Genomic DNA, 25,422 nt, shown 5'->3' on the forward strand with positions numbered 1-25,422 from the left:
ACACTTCGCCAACAGGCATCAGGGCTCACTCCACCAGGGGGGTTGCCTCTTCTAGAGCTTTGGCAGGGGGCGCTTCCTTGCAACATGTTTGTGATGCGGCAGGTTGGTCCTCTCTGCACACATACCATAAGGTTTTATAGTTTGGTTGTTCATGTTACTCCGGGCTCTTGCATCCTTGAGTCAACATCGCAAGCTAGTGTCTGAGACTCTCTGCGCTTTGTGACACACTTCACAGCCAGGGGGTCCGGACACACAGTGCAGCGGCGTGGGTATTCTCATTCCCATAGCGCTAAGTGCAGCTTTGAGTGTAGCCTTTGAAAGGGAACGCCCCGAGTTACTTCACTGTAACTCTGTTCCCTGAGAACTGCGACCCAAGACTGCTCTTCAGTCAAAATATCTGCTGATGCACCTGTGGCTATCTAATTATAGCCTCGCTTATGATGCATTCCAATGACGTCACGCAGGCTATAAATATAGGTCAATTTCATTGCCGTTGTTTTACACATATTCACAGCTGGTCACGACTAAAGACGTTCCCATAGCCCTAAGCGCAGCTTCTCGTTCCCGCCTTCTCAGGGAACAGGGTTACAGTGAAGTAACCCAGGGCGTTATAAAAGGGAACTAACTAAACAGTGAACTATAAGAATAAACTTTGGATAAAGTGAAAACTGAGAAACCATGAAACATTAAGACATTCAAAACACTTGCGCTGACCCCGATTTATATCAAAACGTTCTTCACAGGACAGCTGTAAGCCACCATCCGCTCATGTAACATCTGGAACACTGATGCGCACCCCTTCAATGAAGGCAAACCCTCCTCGAAAGCCGGCCTTCTTGCCCTCTTCTCTCGCACGTTTCACCAGTGGCCATGCCTTCTTTCTTGCAGCTCTCTCCTCCGAAGACAGATCCTCTTTGATGTGCAGCCTGTTCTCTTTCAGATACTGGTGATCTTTAGCATCTCTTCACACTGTGTCCCAGTAAAGCAGCATGGCGAACTGCATAATTATCACTCTAGGGCCACCATCACCTCTTTTCTGTCCCAGTCTATAAACTGAATCTACCACATCTGGAAGTTTCTGCGCAATCTTTGGAGATACTTTGGAGAGGATCTTGATAACCACATCACGTGTGTTGTAGATCTTGATAACCACAACACGTGTGTTGTTCTCCCTAAATCCTTAGATCCCATCTTCTTTTGTAGTTCTGCACTCCCATACACATCTCCTTTGGCTGCTTATTTTCTTGCTGCAACGTGTCAACATTTTTTCCAGATTCAAAATCTTCTCCTTGTGGGATGTGCTCTCAAGTAATAACTTGCTTACAGTGGTAGAAAGAGCGGTGATAGAAGAGGCCGTTTTTTCCATGATCTTTTCTATGGATTCAACTATTTGAAATGTGCCATTACATTTCGATGTGAGTTCCAAAACAGCCTGAAGGAGTGAATCAATTTTGTCGTCAATGTTGGCTTTTAATTTACTTTTTTCTCCTGGTGGACTTTTGCACGAAGTGCACAGAAGCGGTGTAGCAAGGCCTACTATTTCTGGGTCCATAGAAACTTCGTCAACATCCTTGCCTTTGTTAGTCACCATGTCGGTTTCTTTAACTTGAGCCTTTTCTCTATTTCTTTTCTTACATATATGGGCCTGCCGAGCTTCACAATAGAAGAGGAACACTTTAACTAATCATCAAGAATATTTTTAGGGGTTATCATGTATAGCTTCATGTAAATCTCTGAATTGCCTGACGACACCTCTCAAAACGTGTCTACACGGATGATTGCATCTTGGCCCCTAGGCATCTTGAACTTGAAGCGACGCTACATAGACCGATGACATGTATGACATCAGAGTAGTAATAGAGAGCAGACAGCTCCGTATGCTTTTGAACTGCTCTCGCTGTACTTTGATGTCATACACAAGTTCAACAAGTCTTTAATAAATGGTCCGCTGAATCATTAATTTCACTCGGTTCTTTAAAACGTGGATTCAGAAATAAAACACTGCTGTGTATTGCGCAGAGACGAACAGTTCTGCTTTGTCTTTACATTTTCATTGGCAAAACTGAACAAAATAGACAATATTTTGTCTAAAATAACACAATATTAAGACTGTAAAATCAGTATTGCATTTGCACTCGTTATATATAGGATATGGGACAAAAACAGCACTCGTGTAATATTGCACTCATTATCGTGTGATACTGCTTAACATATATGATCTATATATAAGACAAAAACTCAAACGTGGGCATTTTTACCCACTTTCATTTTATGGACTTTCTGATTGTATTCTATTGGCTTCATAGTGCAATGAGTTGTTGCCCTGCATCATATTCATCATCAATCAACTGTATGTAATGTCATATGAACTACATAGTTATTGGGCAGGGCAAGTGTGTTAATTGCGTTAAATATTTTAACACATTATTTTTTACTGCAACTAATTAATCTAATTAACGTGTTAAATCAACATCCCTAATAATAATATAACAACAATTAAACAAAAAACAAAAAAAAGGGGACAAAAAAAAGTACATTTCAGCTCACATAAAAGAAAAAAAAAAATTACATATTAGATTTCAATGTGTATGTTTATATATACAAGTCAGTAAAGAAAAGTGATAATAATGTACAGACATCAAATACTAACAAAATCAACCAGGACAACCATAAGCCATCCCTACTTTAATCCTCTCATCAAGATGGAGGCAATGTCACCATCAACATATGCCAGAAAAGGTTCCCAAATTTTATGAAATACACCACTCTTATCATGTAATATATAAGTCAGGTAATCCAGTGACATATTCAAAAATAGTTCGATGCCACATCCTAATAGAAGGGGCTCTATCTGAGATCCATTGTAGAAGTATACATTTTCTGGCACAGAAAATAAGAAGATTGAAAAGCCTAATCTTGTACTTATCAAGGCCTACGGGAGAAGGCATTTCCAGTAGGTAAGACGCTGGATCTGGAACCAAAGAAACACCCAGTATTTTTTTATTTTTTTTTTAGTTCTACAGGAATATCCAACAAAAACCTCTGTATCTTATTACAGAACCACAAACAATGAGTAAGATTACCAATTTCTATCTTACATTTAGAACAAAACAGAGAGATATCAGCCCCAAATCTGCTGCGCTGAGAGGGAGAGATATGAGCTCTATGAAGAGTCTTGAGCTGAGTAGCTCTCACTCTATTACATACACTCAAATTCTTTGCATTTTTCCAGGCCATATTCCATTCTTCATCTGATATTTGAATATTAAGCTCCCTTTCCCAGATTGTTTTAAGAAAATGAGTAGAAATCTCTACATACTCTGACAAAATACCATAAAATAAATGTATAGACCTGATGGAATGCATCTCAAAAAGTTGTTTCTCTATTTCTGAGCAACTTACATTTGAAATAAGTGTAGTATCCTTTTGAATATAATTTCTTATTTGTAAGTAACAAAAAAACCTTGCCCATCCAGGTCATATTTTTGGGAAATCTGACTGAAGGACATGAGAGTATCATTATCAAAAACATATTTCAGCTTAGAAATCCCTTTAAGAGCCCACTGTCGAAAACGTAAATCACTGACACCCGGAGGAAAATCAAGATTATTACATATTGGAGTATAAATTGATGTTAGACATGATTTCCCTTCAAGTCACCTAACGGACTGCCAAGCTTTCACAGAATTAACAGTAATAGGGTTTGCACAAGCTACTCTAACAGTCTTCAGTTTTTTTTAGAAAGAACAAATTTTGAAGAGGGTCCTGTGACCTAGCGGTCTCTATGTCCAGCCATAATGAAATTGTGTCTCCTGATATCCATGTAGTTATGTGATGTAAATGGACACTCATTTGGTACTTCTAATATCTGGGAAACAAAGGCCACCCAAATCCTCTGGTAGACGCAATATATTAATTTTAGGACGAGGTCTCTTATTAGCCCATATAAAAGAATTGAACCATCTGTCTGAGTCTTTAAATGTTTTCTGCAGAAAAATAATTGGAATCATTTGAATTGGATATAATAATCTTGGGAGAACATTTATTTTCAAAAGAGCAATGCATCCCAACCAAGAAATGGTATTCCATCTTTCTAGATCAAGTTTAATATGATTGAAAAGAGGAATAAATTTGACTTATACATCTGTTGTACTGAATTACATGGGGACTCTGCTTTATACAGAGTTTTAAATAAACAAATGCGTTATTAATTTTTCAATTTAATTTTTAATATCAGAGGAAAGATGCCCTTGATCATCCTTGATTAAAAAAATAATTTGGAAAAAAAAAAAAAGAAACTTTTTTCTTAGTAAGATAAGTCAAGTATTTCCCTGTCTCATCACCATGTTCATAGAGCCTTTTGCTTACATCTTACATGTAAAGAATGTAAAGCAGAACGCAAATCAGTAATTCCTTTTAATCCAGCTGGCCTTGGATTCTGGACATAATCCCCCTCTGCTTGTTTAAGTTTAGCTTCTATAGAATATCCTTCTGTTCTGCTTGCCTATGCCTCTTTCTAGACATATAAGAAATATAAAAACCCTTTAGAAAGCCTTTATTGTCTCCCATAATAGTGATTTATCTTCCGTAGATGGAGAATTGATAGCAAAAAAATGATTGGAATTCTAACCTAAAGTAAGAAATAAACTGGCTATCCTTAAAAATAAAAGGATTAAATCTCCAATACCTAGACTGATTTAAAGAGCCCTGTAATTTTAAATTCAGGAAAATAGCAGCATGATCCGATATTATAATATTTCCAATGGTGCTGTGATCTATAAATTGTAATTACCCCTTAGGAACTTGTATGGCAACAATGTTGTTCAGAGAAGAAAGAAAATTCTTTGTCAGCAGGATACTGTGCCCGCCATACATCCACATAATCTAAATCCTCACATAAAGAATTAATAAACTTAGCCTGGAATGAGGGAGCCATATTACCTGAAGGGAACTTGTCCATGGGTTCAACTAACAATTAAAATCTCCACCCACCATAAAACGATTAACTTTACATTCCAATAATTTGGCAAATGCACTTGTCAAAAAGTCACATTGATGACCATGGAGGAAATAGACACTCATAATAACAATTTCTTCCCCATACAACATACCCTTCACAATCACATAATGTCCATTTTTATCTTTGATACAATTTAATAACCTAAAATGTATATTTTTTAAACAAAATGGGCACTCCACGGCTCCTCATCGTAAATGAGGGGGAAAAAAAAAAAAACAGTTGCAACTTAAGATGTTCTTTATCATCAAGATGAGTTTCTTGTAGCAGGGCTGTATCAACATTTTCCTTTTTAAGGAACGTGAGGACCGACTTTCTCTTTACAGGCGAATGTATCCTGTTAACGTTCTATGAACTTAAGTCTATTCACTGACATGCTTTGTGAAGAAAGAAAGAAAATAAAAGATTCCTGACCAAAAATATTCCATAATAAAAATACAATCCCATGTCTGCATCAAAAGTGAGCTGAAAGGTGTAAAGCAAAATAAATAAATGAATAAATAAATTGCGGAACATGAAACTATAATACAAGGAGCAGCGTAAACTGCATTAGAACTTGAGTCAGTCATTTTTCTGAAATAGTTCGGATAACACAGTTCAGTGCAAAAAGGGTCCTGAATGACAAAAAAAAAAATTAACATGTTGCATTAACAGACATGCAGACCATAAACATACACAACATGTTTGTATAACAGGGAGCCTAATATAAAACAGAGCAAGTCAGAAATATAGGTGCAGTCACCATCAAACAGATGGGGATGTCCCCTCCAGTGACAACAGGTACTTGTTCACTTCAGATGGCTCCTGAAACACGTTAGTACAGGGGTATTCAAGTTTGGAGGCCAAGAGGACCGCATTTAATCCACATAACATGTGAAGGGCCACAAATTACAATTTGGATCGTAAGACTTTTATTTATGCCTACTTAAGACATTATTTATAGTTTTATTGAGTATTTACAAGTGCAGTTTATTATTTAAGTCTTACTTGTACTATAATAGTTGTCCTATTTAAAGTGTCACTGAACACGAAAAAAAAAAAAGCCATTTAAAAAAAGGATTAAAGGTGCTTAAGTAGAATTTGAACAACGCTGTTGGACATTGTTGATATTTGAAATCAACCCAAACAAACCCACCCCTCTCTTCATTGCTCCGCCTCCAAAACTCACACTCCAATAACCACCCTGCTCCGAGTCGGTCTCGAACCCCAGCCCGATCGCCGCTGGCATGCGAGGCGAGTGCATTAACCATCAGTGGCGTGCACAGACCTCCGCGAGGGCAGGGGTTCGATTGTTCTCCCGCGGTAGAAATCGCGTTCCGGGGGGCAGAAATGGGAACGCGGGGGCACCGCAATGCGACCGCCAAGTGCACTTTCACTTTCGCGATCAAAGGGGCAGGGGCTCAATTCTTCTTTAGTACTTCTTAAGATAAGCTTAAGAACATCTAAGTGTACTCAACTGTGCTATTTTAAGACACCATGAAATATGAACTAAAATGTGCTTTTGATATATTATCTCTGTATTTAAAAAATATATTTAGTTACCACTTGTAGTACACTATAGGTTCAAATGTACTATAAGTAGTATCTAAATACATTTTTTTTTTTTTTTTTTTTTTTAAATACAGCAATAGTATATTAAAAGCACATTTTAGTTCATATTTAATGGTGTCTCAAAATAGCACAGTTGAGTACACTTAGATGTTCTTAAGATTATCTAAAGAAGTAAAAGAAGAAATTTTAGTATATAAGTACAAAATTAGCGTGCAAAAATAGAGCACTTTAAGTACATTATAGAAGTGTACTTTTTTTTCACCTGCAAACAGCACAGCAGCTCCAGACCATCAAAACCCAGTGTACTCACATGAGTAGCGGGATCAAAGCAGCCTCCGCGTCTGTTTTGAGGCCTTCCCACTTAGCTCTCTCCAGCACTGGAAAGCTTTTCTAATATAAACGCGGGTCCTAAAGCGCTTGCCCAGGCATAAACCTTCATTCCAGTGATATTCTTTTGAGCTCTTTTATATTGTGTCCCATTTCTCGTTCTGCAGGTTTTTTTTTTCAAATCTCCCTCTTGCTCGTTCTCTCTCCTCGACCGTCATACGCCCCCTAATGCTGATTGGTTAGACGTTTGTTGTTGGTATCGGCCCGACTAACTTCCAAACAGTGTATCTGAAATACTACTGAGTCCCCCTTTAATAGTTAGTCTTTCTGTATTCTTAATGCAAAAATGCATTCATACAATGCCAAAATGCATAAAAAAAAACATTCTTGTGCAAATAAACTTAACAAGAACTGACAAAGAAGTGCTTATTCCTAGTGAAAAGTCTGCATTGTTTTCACAAGTAATTTCAGGTCTGGCTGTTGCTCACTGGCTGATCTGAGACAGTCTGTTAGTTTACACGTTCATTTTAAGTTGAATACGGAAGGCGGTCTGGTGGAGGCTAGATATTTTACTTCATAACTTGTTAAATATGGATATTTTTTTTACACAAACGCATCACTTCGCTTCAGAAGGACTTTATTAACCCCAACCCCCAAGCTTTTTAATTTTCATTTTAACGTGAACTAATAATGTTAATAATTACGATACTACAAAACAGCAGGCATTGCAAACATTTGCTTATTTGTTGAGTTGAAACCTCAAATGACTCCCACCCCACCCCACCCCATCCCATCCCTGGCTGAGACAGAGGTAAGTCAGCTCTATATATATGCCTCCTCTCGCACTGATTGAGTAGATTATCTGAACATGCTCCTCCCGAACTTTTTTTATAAAACATCAATTCTTTTGTGTGTCTCTTCCCATGATGGCTTTTTTAGTGTTTCTCTCTGGATGTAAAAGGATGATGTAGCACTTTGGGGCAAATATGGCCACCAGTAATCCAAAACTAGAAGCTAAAATGGCAAATATCTCCACAGCTACTGCATATTTCCCTGGAGAGCTCACATATGCTGGAACAAATGCAATCCACACAGCACAGAAGATCAACATACTGAAAGTGATAAACTTTGCTTCATTAAAATTATCTGGAAGATTTCTCGCCAGGAAGGCTAATAGGAAGCTTACTGCTGCCAACAGTCCAATGTATGCCAACAGCATAGAAAAACCAGCCACTGAGCCAATAGCACATTCATATACTATTTTAGAGTGGATATACTGGTTGTTTTTATGGGGTGTTGGAGAGGCAGTTGATAGCCAGACTGCACAAATCACAACCTGGATGGCTGTTAGGATCAGAACTGTGCATCTTTGTTGAGCTACTCCAAACCATTTTAACGCACTTTTGCCCTCTGGTCGAGAGGATTTAAACACAGCTATTACCACCATAGTCTTGACCAGGATGCTGGAGATGCACAAGACAAAGCTTATGCCAAAGACAGCATGTCTTAATTGACATTTCCACAAGTGTGGCTGACCAATGAACAGCAGCACACACAGGAAACACAGTTTGAGTGACAACAGCAGCAAGAAGCTGAGCTCTGAATTGTTGGCACGTACTACGGGAGTGTTATGGTGATGAGTAAAGATGACCATCACAAGAGCACAGAAGCAGGTTCCAAGCAGAGAAGCAGTGGTCAGAGAGATGCCCAGAGGATCCTCATATGATAGAAACTCTACTTCTTTGGGGACACACTGATCCTTTTCTAGATTGGACCAGAACTCATCTGGACACACTGTGCACTCAATGGCATCTGTGATTTAATAAAAAAGAAGGTGAGGATTTTAAGCTTAAAGTACTTTCAAATTATATTAAAAATTCACCAACAATAATAATCTCACCTGTTGTATTAGAAATCATTCCATCTCTGCATGGGAGGCAGTCAAAACAGCAAACAGGAAAGCCCTTCCTCGAGGCTCGCCTTGTGCCTGGGGGGCAGCTCTCACTGCACACTGACCTTGGAATCTGAAAGAGACATCATCTTTTGTTAGTCATGTGTTTGTCTGTCATCTCTTTTACATAATGACAAGCTTGGCCTTTCCATTACTTCTTTCTTATTTATCTTTTCAAAGCTTTGACTATTTTTAGGTTATATCTGCAAAAGGGATGACATTAACATGCAGTGTTAGTTACTTGTTTTGGCTCAAAGTTCCAATATAATGCATCGTCATCCAGTGTGAGCACCATCCCTGTTGCTGCCACTTCATTTACTACACCAACAGTTTGGACCCTTATTGATCCATCAGAGCTCGGCTGCCAGTTTAGCACATCGTAGATAGGCAGAGCATCTCCATTCTCATCAAATGACACATGATCCCCAAAGCCTGTGGTGAAGTTCACTTTCTGTAGGTAGTGAACCAACTGTACAGTTTGTAAAAAGGACAGGTGTTATATGTTTATGTGAAATTTTGATTAATATACCGCACATATTTTGCTTTTCCACATCAGTTCTTGTACACTCTGTTCCAAATTATTATGCAAGTGACATATGAGTAGAATTTCAGTACAATAAACAGATTCAGATAAAATTAAAGCCGCAAGTAGCATTTATCGGGGTTCAAGCATTTAAGGCCTTCAAGCACATATGCGTAAAAAGATATTAAGTTTTATTTAGCAAGCATGTAACCACTTAAATCATAGAAGGAACAGCTATGTTATATGCTAAAACAAACACAGAGACAGAAAAGGTTTAAACAATAATACTTGATACGCACTAGGCATGCTTACACACAAACACACATGCACACACGTTTTGTTGTAAATACAGATATTTTTCAAATATATCATGGGTAACAAAATATTTACTGCAAGTTTCCTTCAGGTTTTACATTAATGTGGCACAATTGTCAGTACTAATACTTCAATAGAAATGAAGTGCTGAATTTTGACAAAACGATTTTATAAAGAAAGTCTAAATATGAATTATAGAACAACATTAGTGAGTAGTATGACAAAATTACTATTTTAAACAGCAGGTGGCAGCAGAGGACCACTTATTGGCTCACTTTCATTTTAAAAGTGTTTTGTGTTTCAAGTACATTTTCCATGTTAACTCCATTAATTAGACGTACTTACACAGACATTTTGTTGCAGATATGAAAATTTTGAAATCAATGATGGCTAAAAAAAATTGCTTATTCCAGGTTTCCCCTTTAAAAATCATAATTTCAGGTCATTGTAATTGTAATGTTATATTATTGCAAAAACGTACAGTTGTGGTAAGTGGTAAACCTTGGCAAAATGTGATTTGTAATGTTATTATAAGGATTTATATAGTTTAAAAGGGATTTTAAATAACAAAACCTTGAAAAACCTTGAAACCTTGAACTATATTAGTGACCTTCTGCTGCCATCAGGTGGCACCAAATGACAGTTTCAGGGATCTGCCATTACACTCATAAGAACATTGTCATTCTTCACCTTTTTAACTGTTATAGTGGCACCTATTGTCCCGATCTCCATGAAATTTAGAGTCATATGTCACACATGCTTGCTTATTTTCAGGAAGACCTAAGCTTTTCTTTGAGGAGTTGTAGGCTTTCAGGGACACTTGGTCAAGGTTACATATTGAAATGACCCTATTATAGCCATATAATATTTTTGATAATTATTAATCTACAAAGTCCAGAGAATTCCCCTGCATTGGTTTAATTCAGATTGAGCAAAAAAAATGTTTTTTAAAGCTTTTTAACAGTTATAGCGCCATCTATGGTCCAGTCTCTATACAAGTATGCATGCTTCTTTAGAGTCATATGCTGCACGTGCTCGTGAGTTTTCATTTAGGATTTATAGGCTTTGGGTATATTTTATCATGCCCATTTTCTAAATGACCCTGTTATAGCGACCCAAAGGGTAAAATTCAACTTTGATAATTATTGACCAGGAGAGTCCAGAGAATTGTACTGCACTAGTTTGGTTCCGATCAGGCGAAAAACCTAGGATTAGTTCACAAAAGTAGGTTTTTCACATAATCGCGAATATTTAATGAACGTTTTGATTGACAGCAATGGTTCTTGAGGCAAAGTTGTTCAGTATGAAGAGATCTATCAAATGCAGTGGTTCAACGGATCACAAAACTCACGGTTTGGATCATATCATGGTTATTAAGTCACGGATTGGATCGTTTTTCGGATCAGCAAAAAAATTGACCGGTAACTTTGCATTTATTACTTAGCCCACTTTAACTACTCTGATACCACAGCAGAAACTACTAGCCTAACTAATACATTATTAAAGGCAAGTGAACAAACTAACAAATACTGTACACCACTTACAAGCATAGATAAATACAACATAAAGTTACAAATAAAGTATAAGGTCTAACTGTAGTATTAATTTTCATGTACAGAAATGTAATAATTAAATGTAAAATGACACTGTTCACTGTATAAATTTAATATAGATTAATCTTTGTTAAAGCTGTGTTATGTTGTTTGATTTACATGACAGACAACAGCAGGTATTTATAGGTTGCTGTCACTTTAAGAGTAAGACCCCATGCACTCACACATCCGAATTCTCACCTCGTTCACTCAAGACATAACCGAATGTGTTTACGAGAATATTTGCTGAGAGGGGTATTTTGACTGACATAATGCGTGTATGTGTCCATCCAAGTGCATTGCACGCGAAAGAGAAACCAATTTGGAGTCTGCGAGCTATCTGAAACGCGCCTCTCTCTCTCTCTGTGTGTGTGCGCGCGAGCCTTGTATGTATGTGAGTCTGTGTGCACCGATAACAGCGTGGCGTGCGATATTAAATCCGAATTAAATCCTCTTTTGCCTCTTCTAGCGCTGGAATGGTTTTATATCTATTTAATGTGTAAACTAGCAAGACAGAACACGTGCAAATGATAACCTTTCACTCTAAGTTAAACTTGCAGTTGATCCGCGAATCACATGCGTCCCGAACCGTAGGGCTTGGTCCGTACGGATCACGGATCAACAACGATCCATTTAACCACTAATCAAATGATACACATATTGTGTGGATGTGTGAAACACTACGTGTTTACAGAGTCGCAAAACTCGTTAGCGCCAACTAGTGGCCGATTTCTTTCAAAATTCTTACAGACCTCTAGGACCATGAGTCGAACATGCCCACAGAGTTTCATTCTGATCAGCCTCCGTTAACCTTGTTGTCTAATAGGCTGCGTTTACACTGGCACAAAAAATCCAATCTTTTGCTCACATCTGACACAGATCGGAATTAGTTGCACACGTGTAAACACAAAAATTCACACGAGATCTGATTTTTTTCGCATCCGATCTGAGCCACTTCCAAATGTGGTTTTAAATCCGATACATATCCGATCTCTGGACATGCGACCTACATCTAAACACGCATATCCGATTCCCATTGGAATTCCAAGCCATCACAAGGCGAGGGCGGCACATTTGCTCACTAAAAGGTAGCTTTTATGTTGCATTATGAAGCAGACGTGCTTGTATGCACTCGCACTAAAAATTCGCAGCTTTATTATTGAGGTGGGATATATGTTTAACGTTATCTATTTTTCTAGAAAGAAATTGCGTGCGCACACATACATTCAGCAGCTGAATTTCAACCTTTGCCCGGTTAATTTAGAAGAGACCGCCATGCTGTTGTTTTTCTTATAAGACAAAAGCTTCACTGTAGCTACTCTCTCTTGCGCACGCTCTCTCCCTAGCTCGCTCGAATTCATTTAAAAAAATGGAATTCTAAAACTGATAACTGTAGATAAAATATCAAACGCAAATTACCTTTATTTTTCGGTCTATATCCGTTCAGTCAGAATTCACGCTGCAATACATTCATGACACTGACAGCTGTTAACTTATCCATTCTGATAGGTAATCATGGACACTCGACATGAAATATATAGGCTAAATAATTTTAATAGCACGGCCATTCAAAACCCGAGGGTCTGCTATGTGCATGTAAAACTATTAATGACAATCATTTTGGGGCAGGAAGTAATGTAAACACAGATATCAGATACCAGTCGCATCTAAAGTGAATGTAAACACACTGGCCAAAAAATCGGATATGGTCAAAAGATCAGATTTGTGCATTAAGACTTGCAGTGTAAATGCAGCCATAGGTGCTCAAACTTCTGATGGCGGCCATGTTTTTTGAGATATGCCAATGTCCTCATAGACAATAGTCGGGTGGTAATAGCTATATTCATGTTTTTTCATGTTATAGCACCACCAAGTGTTCAATCGTCATGATTTTTATTTTATTTTTTACTGTGACCAAAGATTGAGCCTATACATGTGTTCCAACTTTGGTAAAGATATCTCATTTCGTTCTCTCAAGTTATAGCCATTTTAGTAAAAGTGGCCCTGCCCACATTGTATGTTTTGGCACCCCTTAGTGACTGTGAATCAAAATTTCAACTTCAAATTTTTTTTTTTTTTTGGCTAATTATTGATATACTATGGAGCCCTGTACATGACATGCAGGAAAAAAAAAATAGTAGGCTAAATCGTGAGCACGATTTACTAATTCGTTCCCTCGATTTACTAAAACGTGCGCACGATTTACTATTTCGTTCCCTCAATTTACTAAAACGTGCGCACGATTTACTATTTCGTTCCCTCGATTTATAAATCATGCACTTGATTTATAAATTGAGGGAACAAAATATTAAATCGTGTGCATGTTTTAGTAAATCGTGCGCACGATTTAGTAAATCATGCGCACATTTTAGTAAATCAAGGGAACGAAATAGTAAATCGTGCGCACAATTTAGTTTTTTTTTCTTGCGTGTCATGTGCGAGGCTCCGTAGTATACAGACTCCAGAGCACATTTCTGCACTGGTTTGGTTCCGATCGGGTGAAAAACCTAGGACCTTTTTGCAAAAGTAGTTTGTTTCCAATGATATAAGACACTTGAGTCTGGGACAAACGGTTTAGGAGTTATGAGCCATTTCGATCGCTGTAGAGCCACCTATTGACTGATTTGGATGAGTCCGGGTATCTGAGTAGTGAGCAATACTACTATCATCTGGCAAAGTTTCAAGTCTATAGGCCTTACGGTTTGGTCTGCACAATCAGTTTTAAGGCAGAAGAAAAATAATAATAATAATAAAAAGCCTTACAATTACAATAGGGTTTCAGCACTTTTGAACAGATTCAAATTCAGTTTTTAGTTTTTCAAAGAAAGTGTTTGTTTGTTTGTTTTATTTCTCCATATCTTTTAGATAACTGGTATCAATCTCAGACAGGTTTGTTAAATAGTTTTCCAGGTCTACTTAGGTAAATGTAAACCCAGCTTAAAGAGGTTATTCCACATTATTAAGCAAATAGTTCTCATGCAATATGGGGAGAAAGAAAGATCTTTCTGAAGATGCATGAAAAGCATGGATTGATGCAATGTTATGCAAAAGACATGAAAACAACTAATATTGTGTGAAAACTGAATAGAGATTATCGAACTAGATAATCATTAGATGTGTAATTTACAGCACAAGAGAATTCAGAAGTCAGATAAAGGCTTATTAAGGAAAGTTTCTGTAAAAAAAAATAAAAATAAATAATAATAATAGTAATAATTGTATTTAAAGGATAGCTATAAAAAAGCCACTGTTGAACAGATATTTGAAGCTGATGGTGTCTCTGGGGTCTCAAGAGCCTCTCCATGCAGGCCGGCAGTTGTGCGTAAAGTTGCATTTCAGCCTCCTCTAACCAAAGCTCACAAAGAGAAACATTTACAGTGGGTTTGGAACTACATAAAGACTCATTTTTAAATAGTTTTATTTACTGTGACATCAGCAAGGAGCTAGCAGATGATGATTTGGGCTGAAATATTGGGAAGTGAGATGAAAGGTCCCTTTAGGTTCTCTGAGGGTGTCAAAATGATCTTTGCCAGATATGTGGAGTTTATAACTGACCATTTTCTGCTATGGTGTAAAAGAAGGAAAGTGCCCTCTGAAATAAAAGCATTTTCATTTAGGACAATGCACTATCCCATGCTGCAAAAACCACCACAGAAATAAAACTGTTTGAAAATGTATTTCTACACCCACTGTAAACATTTCTCTTTGTGAGCTTTAGTTAGGGGTGGCTGAAATGCAACTTTACGCATGAGTGCCAGCCTGCATGGAGAGGTTTTTGAGACTCCAGTGACACCAGCAGCTTCAAATACCTGTTTGTTGCTCAACAGTGGCCTTTTTTTTAATTTATAGCTGCCCTTTTAATACAATTAACTTGTTTGACAGAAACTTTCCTTAATAAGCCTTTATTTGACCGAGTTCTGCTGTGCTCTAAATCATTCAGATTTCAGTATGCATTGTACTGAAATCCCATAATAATTTGGAACACAGTGTATATGCCTGGAGAGAATCTGCACTATACCTGTGGGTCTTACCTGCCAGGGTTTCAGGTTTGTTATGTCAGCACAGCTGTTACCACGGAATGGTCCTCTACCCTCCTCACACTGCATCAGGTCATGAAGCGCATGTGCCAGGGCATAAACTGCCTTGTACACATTATAAGAGGCCCTCAGCTCTGAAACATCAGTGTATGGTGTGTCTGTTGTGCTCAGATCCTCCTGTCCTGTACACACCTTTTTGACTTGCTCTCCATCTGTCTCTTTACTTCCAGTTTCAAAACTGCACCCAAACATGTTCTCCCAAAAGATCCTTAACATATTATTTTTTGGATCATTGCTGGAATGGAGACGTAGCAGAAATTCATGAAGCCCTTGGATCTCTCCACGCCTGATGGCGATCCCCAGTGTGCCTCCTAGAAAGGGAAGTAAACGTGGAGTGTGATGTACAGGAGCGGTGACCCAGGCTTCACTGGCAATCCACTGTCTGCCTGTCATGTTATGCAACACCACCTCATCCATCAAAGGTATCAAAAAGGATGGAGAGGAAAAAACAACCACCACTCTAGCTGTAGAGGCCTGAATCACTGCTGTTATATGCTGAATATCTCTGTAGTTGTTGTCTTGGGGAAGGATTTCAGAAAAAGCAACACAGCCTCCAAACAGCTGCATTTCCTGATGGAAGGACTGAGCAGCATAGATGCCATAGTCATCATCACTGTAGAGAAGACCAACCCAGGTCCATCCAAAATATTTTAAAATCTGAACCATAGCCCGCACCTGGAATGCGTCACTTGGAATAGTTCTGAAGAAAGAGGGGTATTTTTTTCTGTCACTCAAACAGGAGCAGGTGGCATAGTGACTAACCTAATTAGAGAGAAAGACAGAAGAAGAGAAGAAAAATCGACAAAAAATGATCAGTAATTATGAAAATTTTTTGATACAAAAACAGACAAGAAAACCTTTTTTTCATCCAATCTTACTATAGGTACTCGAAACAGCCCCAGAATACTGGAAATCGCAACAGAAGCGGTTGAACTTGAATCCCCCACGATTCCAATCACTGGTGGTGGGCCAGTGCAGTTTAGGTTTGAGAAGGACTCCTCTGTCCCACTGGCCAGGGATATGGCAGCCCGGAACGCCATTCCTAGCATCAAACAGTTGTCATAAACATGGTAACCAAGAGTGATGTTAGGAAGCAGGTTTGGATTCTTATTGATCTCATCTATTGCAAAAGCCATGGTCTGTGCCTGCTGGAAGCTCTCCATAATAAATCTATGAAAAAGCAAGAGAATATTGATATTTAAACTGTTCTGCAAAGGTAATTGGCAGTACAAATATAAAAATAATCAATTAATGGAGTAAAACATAATTTGAACAAATTCACAATGGTAATTAGCATTGAATTCAAGATGTTTTGTATTAAAAAAAAAAAAAAAAAATATATATATATATATATATATATACACATTTGAGGTATATTTTCCTAATAAAAAAAAACAAAAAAAAAAAACGGTTCTCTTTTTATTTAAGCCTCGTATTGCTGTCCTTATCCACTCTAGACTCACTGCTCACAGAATGGTGGTTCCGGCTCAGTTCTGAAGCTCAGCTCCGGGAACACTGTGAGGAAATCAACCTCAAACAGGCCTCCAAATACAAAATCTCCATTCTTGTACATTCCATTTAACCTGAAGTGCCCTTGGAGCTGACAGGTGTCTGATCTGAGTATTGAAGCTGCCAGACTAAAGCTAAAAGACAGATACAGACAGATGTTCAGAGTGGACCACATCTCTATTTCTGAGCTATTCAACCACTCAGCTCACTAATTTATGATAAAGTTTGTGTGGGTGTTGCTTTAAATGAGCAGGAGATGCTAAGTGGGCGTCCCTGGAATCAGGATGTTACCCTCCTATCACTGTTTTTCTAATCTATGTAAAGTAATGACAACTTTTGGATTTTTTTAGGATAGAACCAGTTCTTTAACAGGGGTGGGTCAGGGGCAAGAAAACAGTACTGATGGAATAATGGATATTTTATGCATTCACAGTGATTTGCTGCTCAGGGAGATTGTAAATGGTTATTTAGAGATGTTGAGGTGACAAAACTTGGGTTTTAAAGCTTAGGAATATAATATCAATTATATTATATCTACTTGTGCATGTTTTCTTGACTGTGTTTTTCATTAGAATGTCCTCTAGATGTCAGTCTTCCATTTAACTTTTGAAACAAACAAACAAAAAAGAGCCTTAACAAAATCATACAGTGACAAGTGGTAATACTAAGGTATAAAGAATTAATCAAACTGGATGATTGACATATGCTTGTTTTAAGGTATCTACTGTGTATTAACTAGTAAATAACAATTTTTTTATTAATCTAACTTTAAAATAATTTTAAATATTATTGAACACACCTGTGAAATACAGTTCTGATTGATCCATCGCATTATTCAGCAGTCAGTTGTTCCTGAATAATCTCTTCTCCATCAGAGAACCAATTTTTATTTATTTATTCATTTTTAATAACAGGTGTTACTCATGATCTGTTCTATTTAGAAAACAAACAAAGTATTCTAGTCATGACTATGAACGAATTTCCTTTTTTGTTGTTGTCATGGTACCCAGATAGCACAGGTAGGTCTCCAAAGAGCGTTTAATCTGCAAAGCACCTGTTGTGTACAAACATCTCAAAGCAGTTTTACTTACATTCTAAATCATAGACATCTTAGACATTTTCTAAATGTCTATTTAACATCTGACAGGAAATGTTTTAGAGACAGATGCAGATGAGTAAACAATCTAAAAAATATATCTTGCAGATGAAAATGCATACATCAAATAGACATCTCCATGATGTATGTGTGGTAGCCATAAATAACACCTGACTGAACCATGGTTATAGTGACTGAAGTTACAGACTAAAACTTTTAGCAAAAAACAAACAAACAAACAAACAAAAAAAAATAACAAAATGTTGTTAATGAGAGAGTGAAAAAAAAAAAAACTCTTTACCTATACACTGCTCCGGCTTCTGTGGCATGTGTATTATGTGGAAAAGTTTGTCACAACAAATGGAAAAAAAAAAAATAAATCTATTTGATCATGGATCATTCAAAACATGAATTACTTATTTTATTTCTGGTTAGCTTGATGATGCTGGTATGGTTCATGTATAATTGTGTAATCATACACACATCTATGTGTGTTTAGTGATTACAATAATTATATTGCAATCGGTTCAGAACTTTTCACTTGCTAGCACACACGTGTCTTTATAACAATAGTAATCTGTAAAAATAAATCATTTAGTTCTGGTCATACCACGAGTCTTGAAAGGATGTTGAACACTGGTTGGAAACAATGACAGTCTAAAATATAGCTGCAAGCAGTAATAATCAGGGTTCAAGCACCAATGACCCATGTGAATGATTAACAATCCATTTCACATGTATCTTAAGATGTGTGTTTTACAGCAAAGTCCATCATGAATCTTCACTGATAGTTAGGGTTTCATGAAACAGAATACAGCAAGACAGGTGTCAAAAATGGCAAATGACTTTCAAAAGAAATCACCCCTTTAATTGTGTTGTTAGATTAAAAGGTAGATTAAAAGTAAAAATAAATAAATAAATAAATACTGTTATAATATCTGTGGTGTATGCATGGTTGCCAACATTGGTTTCCTGGATGTAGCGAGATTTTGAGGACATGGGCTGAATTAATCACAATGTCACGTTTTGTTCTGTTTTCCTTCTGTTAACTGCCTGTCTTAGTTCTCAATTGTCTCCTTGGTTACTCATTAAGTCATTCTGTTCAGCTGATCATTATTACTTCCCTTTGTTTGCATCTTGCATTTATACCCTGAGTTTCATTCTGTTCCTTTGTCCGTTCTCGTCTATATTTTATGTTTAGTGGTTGTGTTGGCCTTATTTCTCCTCAGTTCTCCTGTGATTTCTGAGTATTAGATTAAAGGCAATTTGTAGTTGTGACAAGCAGGGCGGGATGAGAGCCGTGAGAGAATGGCGCAAGGCCAGTGGCGTGATTGCTAAGGAGCATCACCTGCTCACTGCACCGGCCTCGTATCTCTCGGCTGGCTGAGGACTGAGCGGCAGTGTGTCCGGGAACCGGACCAAGAATTTTTTTCCTCTCTCCCCTCTCTTGTCTCTGTCGCTCCTTGTGCTTCCGCCTCCTTTTCTCTTGTCTCGTCTATTCTTACCCCCCGATGCTGTGGCCGCCGAAACTGGCCCCTGGGGGGAGTAGAGCACAGTCTCAGGAGTACCCCCCGGCCTGTGAGGGGCGATGAGGGTATATGACAAGCAGGCCGGGGCGAGAGCCATGAGAGAACGGTGCGAGGCTGGTGGCGTGATTGCTAAGGAGCATCACCTGCGCACTGCACCGGTCTGGTATCTCTCACGGAGGAGCTCTGGAAGCATAAAAGGAGGAGCGACGGCAGTGAAGGACAAGAGAGGACCAGTCCTAGATTTTATGTTATGTTTTTATTATGTTTGTGTGTGCGGCAGTCATCCGCGAGGGACTGCTGCCATTTTGCTTTCATTTTGTATTTGTTTATTTTGTATTAAAGTGTGTTTAACATTCACCGGTTCCCGCCTCATTCTTCCCTTATAAACGAACTTTGTTACAGTAGTATATTATCCTGTGTCATACGCTTTAATCTACACAGCCTACCATGACACACATGCCGTTATTTGAGGTTTTAAGTATCCAATGCAAAATTTTTAAACCTTTCATATGAGGAAGCCTGACACTGAAATAGTTAGAAAAAAAATAAATAAAAATTTGGGGCAGTTTTGAATCTAAAAATCTAAAAGAAAAGTATTATGCGTTTTACGTTGTGATATTTGATCCATCGCCGCCTTTGATGTCCCATATAGTATGATATAGTGAGAATATGGAGCTCAAACTCAATGAGGACAGAGCACCGTAATATATTTAGAGGCCCAAATTGAGCAAAAATATGCAATTTGGTGCAGTTGTTGATATATATATATATATATATATATATATATAGCTGCTGTGTGACACTGCAAAAAATGCTTTTCTTATTTAGATTTTTTGATTTAGCATCATGCTAGCACCATGCTAATCATGTTAGCTCCTAACAAGGATTTCGTAGAAACATGTGGTTTACCACGTTTGAAGAGGCTGGCAGGCTCTGTCAGACCATACCTCGCAATGGGGTGTAAGTTGTACCCCTGGGGTGCAAGAGCTGCCCAAAGTTACCCCATAGACATACTATAGAGATTAGGTGTGTGACGGTATCAAATTTTCATGTTGCGATTAATTGCTGAAGCTTTTATCACAGTATACGGTATTATCACGATATTGAAATAAGTTGCAAAAAAAAGCATTGTCATAGTATAACAGGTTTAAGAACTCTTTTTGTATGTTTAAATACAATAATAAAATACACATAATCTGAAAACCACGCCCACCAGGGAGGAAAACAATCCAACCGTCTCCATTGACTTTGTATTGCGTGAGGCTGCCTCTTTGTCATTTCTGACTTATAACAAAAAAACAGAACAATGCCTTAAAGCTGCTGTGTGACAAGGTGTACAGCAAACAAGCTGAAAAACACAGAACTAAGTTTTTATAAGCTACCGAACCGTAAAAGCCAGCCTTTAAGGAGACAAAAGTGGATACAGGCAATAAGACGTGAAGCATCAGCAGGAAGAATGGGTACATTTTGGAATCCTGACACTCAGTTTGCCTCAGTAAGCCTACGTATGCAGTAAACATTTTGTCACTGTTAAGTCAAATATCCAAATGTCAGTTTTATTTCCTGTCGCTGATTACGTTACCCTCCAGTGGGCGTAGTTCTCATAGTAATATGACGTCGCGCTCTGTCTCAATCGCCATATCCACTTTTTAGTCCTTAAATGCTCATTTTTTGGGTCAACAGCTTATAAAAACTTCTGGGTTTTTGGTTCTGGGTTTTTTTTTTAGCTTGTTTTCTGTACACCTTGTCACATAGCAGCTTTTAGATATTGTTCTGTTTTTTGTTTAAGTCAGAAATGACAAAGAGGCAGCCTCACGCAATACAAAGTCAATGGAGACGGTTGGATTGTTTTCCTCCCTGGTGGGCGTGGTTTTCAGATTATCACGGGTGTCGCTCTGTCTCTATGGTGAAGCCATGCCCATGAAACAGGAAGTGACTGCATACATATTTTTCCTACTATGGTAAATTACATAGGGATTTTGTATTGAACATAACTATGGATCACAATGTCATAGAGACAAGGGGGCGGGCTCATTTGACTCAGGCAACCAATCAGTCTCTCAGGATCAATGTGAAGCTATCAAGCCACGCCCTAGCAATATTTACAGCACCCTAGCAACAGGTTCCATAGACTTCCATTGAAAAAGATCAAAGGGATAACTTTGGATAGAAATGTCATAGAAACATGAGGGTGGTCTCGTTTGACTTGGGGCAGCAAACTGCCAATCACAGATCACGTTCAATCATTCATAGCCACACCCTAGCAACCACTGTCGAGTACCCTAGCAATCCAAATCCAAAGAGGGATATCTTCACATCTGAAAGACATATAAGCATGGGGGTTGGTTTATATCATTCATACTGGCAAGCAGCCTTTGGAGTATCATCATTGGCAACTGCCAAGCCACTCCCTAGCAACCAGAGTACTCTAGCAACCGTTTTGCAAGACCTATATCTCTGCATCAGAACATCGTAGAGACATGGGGGTTGGCTTTTTTGAATCATGCTAGCAAACTGGACTTTCAACATGCTACACATGCTAGCAATGAATAGCTACATGCTAATAGCAATTAGCTTATGGTTTAAACATGACACAAACAAGTCAAAATGTGTAAGCATCATGCTAGCAGCATCCTAATCATGTTAGCATCATGCTAGCAACATGCTAATCATGTTAGCATCTTGTTAAAAACATGCTAGCAGCATGGTAATCATGTTATCATCATGCTACCAACATGCTAATCATGTTAGCATCTTGTTAAAAACATGCTAGCAACATGGTAATCATGCTAGCATCATGCTAACAACATGCTAATCATGTTAGCATCATGCTAACATCTTGTTAAAAACATGTTAGCAGCAATGCTAATCATGCTAGCATCATGCTAGCAACAGGCTAATCATGTTAGCATCATGTTAACAATATGTTAATCATGTTAGCATCTTGTTAAAAACATGCTAGCAGCATGCTAATGGTGTTAACATCATGTTAGCAACATGTTAATCATGTTAGCATCTTGCTAAAAACATGCTAGCACCACGGTAATCATGTTAGCTTCATGCTAATCAAGAGTGCTAAGTATTGCCACTGCAAGCACCATTCACATTTTCTTCAGGAAATGTACATTTTAGATTTTTTGTCTTGTTTCCAGTCCAGATATCTAAAAATTCTTAAATCAAGAAGCATTTTCTAGACAAGTAAAAATGATCTTGTTTTCAGAAAAAAATAAGTCGAAATGAAGTGAGTTTTTGCTTAAAACAAGCAAAATAATCTTGTTTTCAGTTTGAAATAAGATTATTTTACTTACCCCATTGGCAGATTATTTTGCTTGTTTTAAGGCACATTGATCAGCCTCCCTCTTGTGTTTTGTGTTTTGAACCATACATATAGTAAAGTAATTCAATTAATTTGTTGTGGTAATTCTATAGTTGTGGTAATGTAACAACTATAGTAATATATAAAAAAAAAAAAAAATACTTTATCCAATTCTGTACTAAGTTTTCTACACCTACACTGTAGTAAGAACTAAATACTACAGTATTTATTACAGTTTATCAGTTCACTATAGTTAATACTGTATGCTGTAGCATTCATTAACAAAGTGTTACTATACAGTATACTACAATTTACTATAGTTTACTAAATAATGTAGTATTTTTCATAATGTCAGCATAATAGAGCACTGATTTGAACAACTGAGAAAATTTGAAAGCAATTCTTACCTCACTAAAGTTGACTGAAGCACACTGGGTCCAGCATCCTCTGTTAGCTGGCAAGTGCAGTCATGTAATGTTCGCTTGCAGTGCAAAATGAAGTTTCTTCTGTCTATCTTAAAGCAAACTGGATTCTTCTCCTTCTTTAAATGCATTCTCCTGTTTCTTCGCATCCTGAAACCTATTGACGACAGAATTTACGGTGTCGGCGAAAAGGCCAGAAGGCGAGAGCGGGGCATCAAGGAGGACAGCTTTGTCCTTCTCCCCAATGCATGACAGGTTCAGCCACAAATGTCTCTCTATGGCAACCAATGCTGCCATGGAGCGGCCGATAGCGCAGACTATCTCCTTGGTGAGATGGAGAGACAGTTTTTGAATATCGCCGGGCTCGACCCTCTCGCTAGAATCTAGGTCCCTCAACAGGTCGGCCTGGTATGCCTGCATGATGGCCATAGTGTGCAGGCACCAGCCCGACCTGCTGCCATATATGCTTTTCCCACCAAAGCTGATGTAGTGTGGATGGCGCTTTTAGGGATGACGCAGCGTCGGGTGATAGATAACTGGTCAAGGTCTGGTCAGCCCGCTGCATCATCCCATAACCGTCAATATTTATTAAAAATCAATATTTATTAATAGTCAATATTTAATTTATCCACAGCGCGAGTCACAAGCTGCTCATACACGGGGGCATGAAGTGGCAAGTCTTCAAATTCCCCCGCTTCGATGCTGAGCACATCCACATCCTCAGATGCAGACAGCTCGAGCATCAAACCCTCGTCCTGGGCGGAAGAAGCCACAGAGTGGGCTTCTGCATCAGGATCGAGAGCATCAGAGCTGGCTGATGAGTGATGAGAAAGCGCCAAAGCGGTCTCATGCACGTCAACCAGCTCCATCTGTGATCCCCATGACAATAAGCACCGCACCACCTCAGCGGACGTGGGACCCGAGCCACGGGGAGTGTGAGCCTGACCGGTGTCATCGAACACAGCTACGGCAAGCCAAGAAGGTCAGAATTACGCTATAGATTAATCATGTTTACAGCCAAACGCCATCGAATACTGCATTTTAAACAATATTTGCACCACAAAATGTTGTGATTACAAATGCTGTAAAAAACGTGAAAATATGCCAATGACACTGTATTTGATGGCATTTTAGTATGCATGAAAAGCGCTGCATTTTATGCTGTTCATCTTGCCGTATGATGGCGTACAAAACGCTGTTTTGGTTGCATAGAGTATGCGTCATTTACGCTGTTTTGCTAATAGTGTAATGCCCACTGATTTCCACAGCCAGTAAATTTGAACTATTCTCACCCAATCAATGGTGAACTGAGTCAGACCAGACCAGCACGGATCATTTGTGGTAACCCAATTCGCATGACTTATTTGCCATTAACACTCAAAGGTCATAGACATATGTTTAAAGAAACTTTGATATGTGAGGTTTTAAGTCAAATCAAAAACAAATATTCGTTGTTTATGTAATCTGTTTGAAAATAGAGAGATGTCAGTCATTTGCGAGTCATCTCATTATCCACTAATGCAGCCATGCCCACGGACTGCACGCTCTATTCAGACACAAATTCTGAGGTGTCCATGCAGCAGAGAGTGAATGCCTGCATCAGCTCGGAAAAATGTATCAAGCTTAGTCAGATTCATGTACATCGCTTTGAGACAAAGTGATGAATAATTCTGGAAGAATTTACCTCAGAGGAAGAGGACTTTCAATTTAATTTCGATCGAGGATCAACTTGATTAAGCTGGTGATTGTGAATGTTTTTTTTTTTATTCTTAATTCTTTATTCTAATTAAGCTGAGTGTGGCTATGGAAGAGTTATGTTATCTTATGGAAAGATAAACTGTTTCTCTGAAAATAATAAGGTGGAGAACCTTATTATGCACTAAACAAATAAACGAAAGATTATTTGTTATTAACTAACATCAGCTATATTACATCTAATGGGAATTAAGAAATTATATACTGATAATATACAACAATGCCAAGGTCCCTGGAAAGAGGTTTGGTTAAGTGATATTTACGTTCCCCGTTGTTAAGTCCAATGACGGTGACATCTTCCACTGGTTGTGCTGGGTGACAATGCAGTGGGGAGAGGAGCCAGAATCTGTTTCAACAGTCTTGAACACAAAGCTCTGTGGGATGCTGATCTTCTGGAGCACCAAAGGGTCCTAAAATCTGGA

The 25,422-nt window shown here is 38.3% G+C and overlaps 1 protein-coding gene across 1 annotated transcript; it reads right to left on the minus strand.

Annotated features, from left to right (window-relative positions):
- Nucleotides 1-7,793: 7,793 nt before the first annotated feature.
- On the minus strand, nt 7,794-8,721 carry LOC127499578 (vomeronasal type-2 receptor 26-like). Its single transcript, XM_051869974.1, has one exon. It carries the CDS (start codon nt 8,547-8,549, stop codon nt 7,794-7,796), a length of 756 nt encoding a protein of 251 aa, XP_051725934.1. The 5' UTR covers nt 8,550-8,721.
- Nucleotides 8,722-25,422: the final 16,701 nt, after the last annotated feature.

The sequence above is a fragment of the Ctenopharyngodon idella genome, chromosome 18 (assembly GCF_019924925.1).
Source record: "Ctenopharyngodon idella isolate HZGC_01 chromosome 18, HZGC01, whole genome shotgun sequence".
Classification (NCBI taxonomy): domain Eukaryota; kingdom Metazoa; phylum Chordata; class Actinopteri; order Cypriniformes; family Xenocyprididae; genus Ctenopharyngodon; species Ctenopharyngodon idella.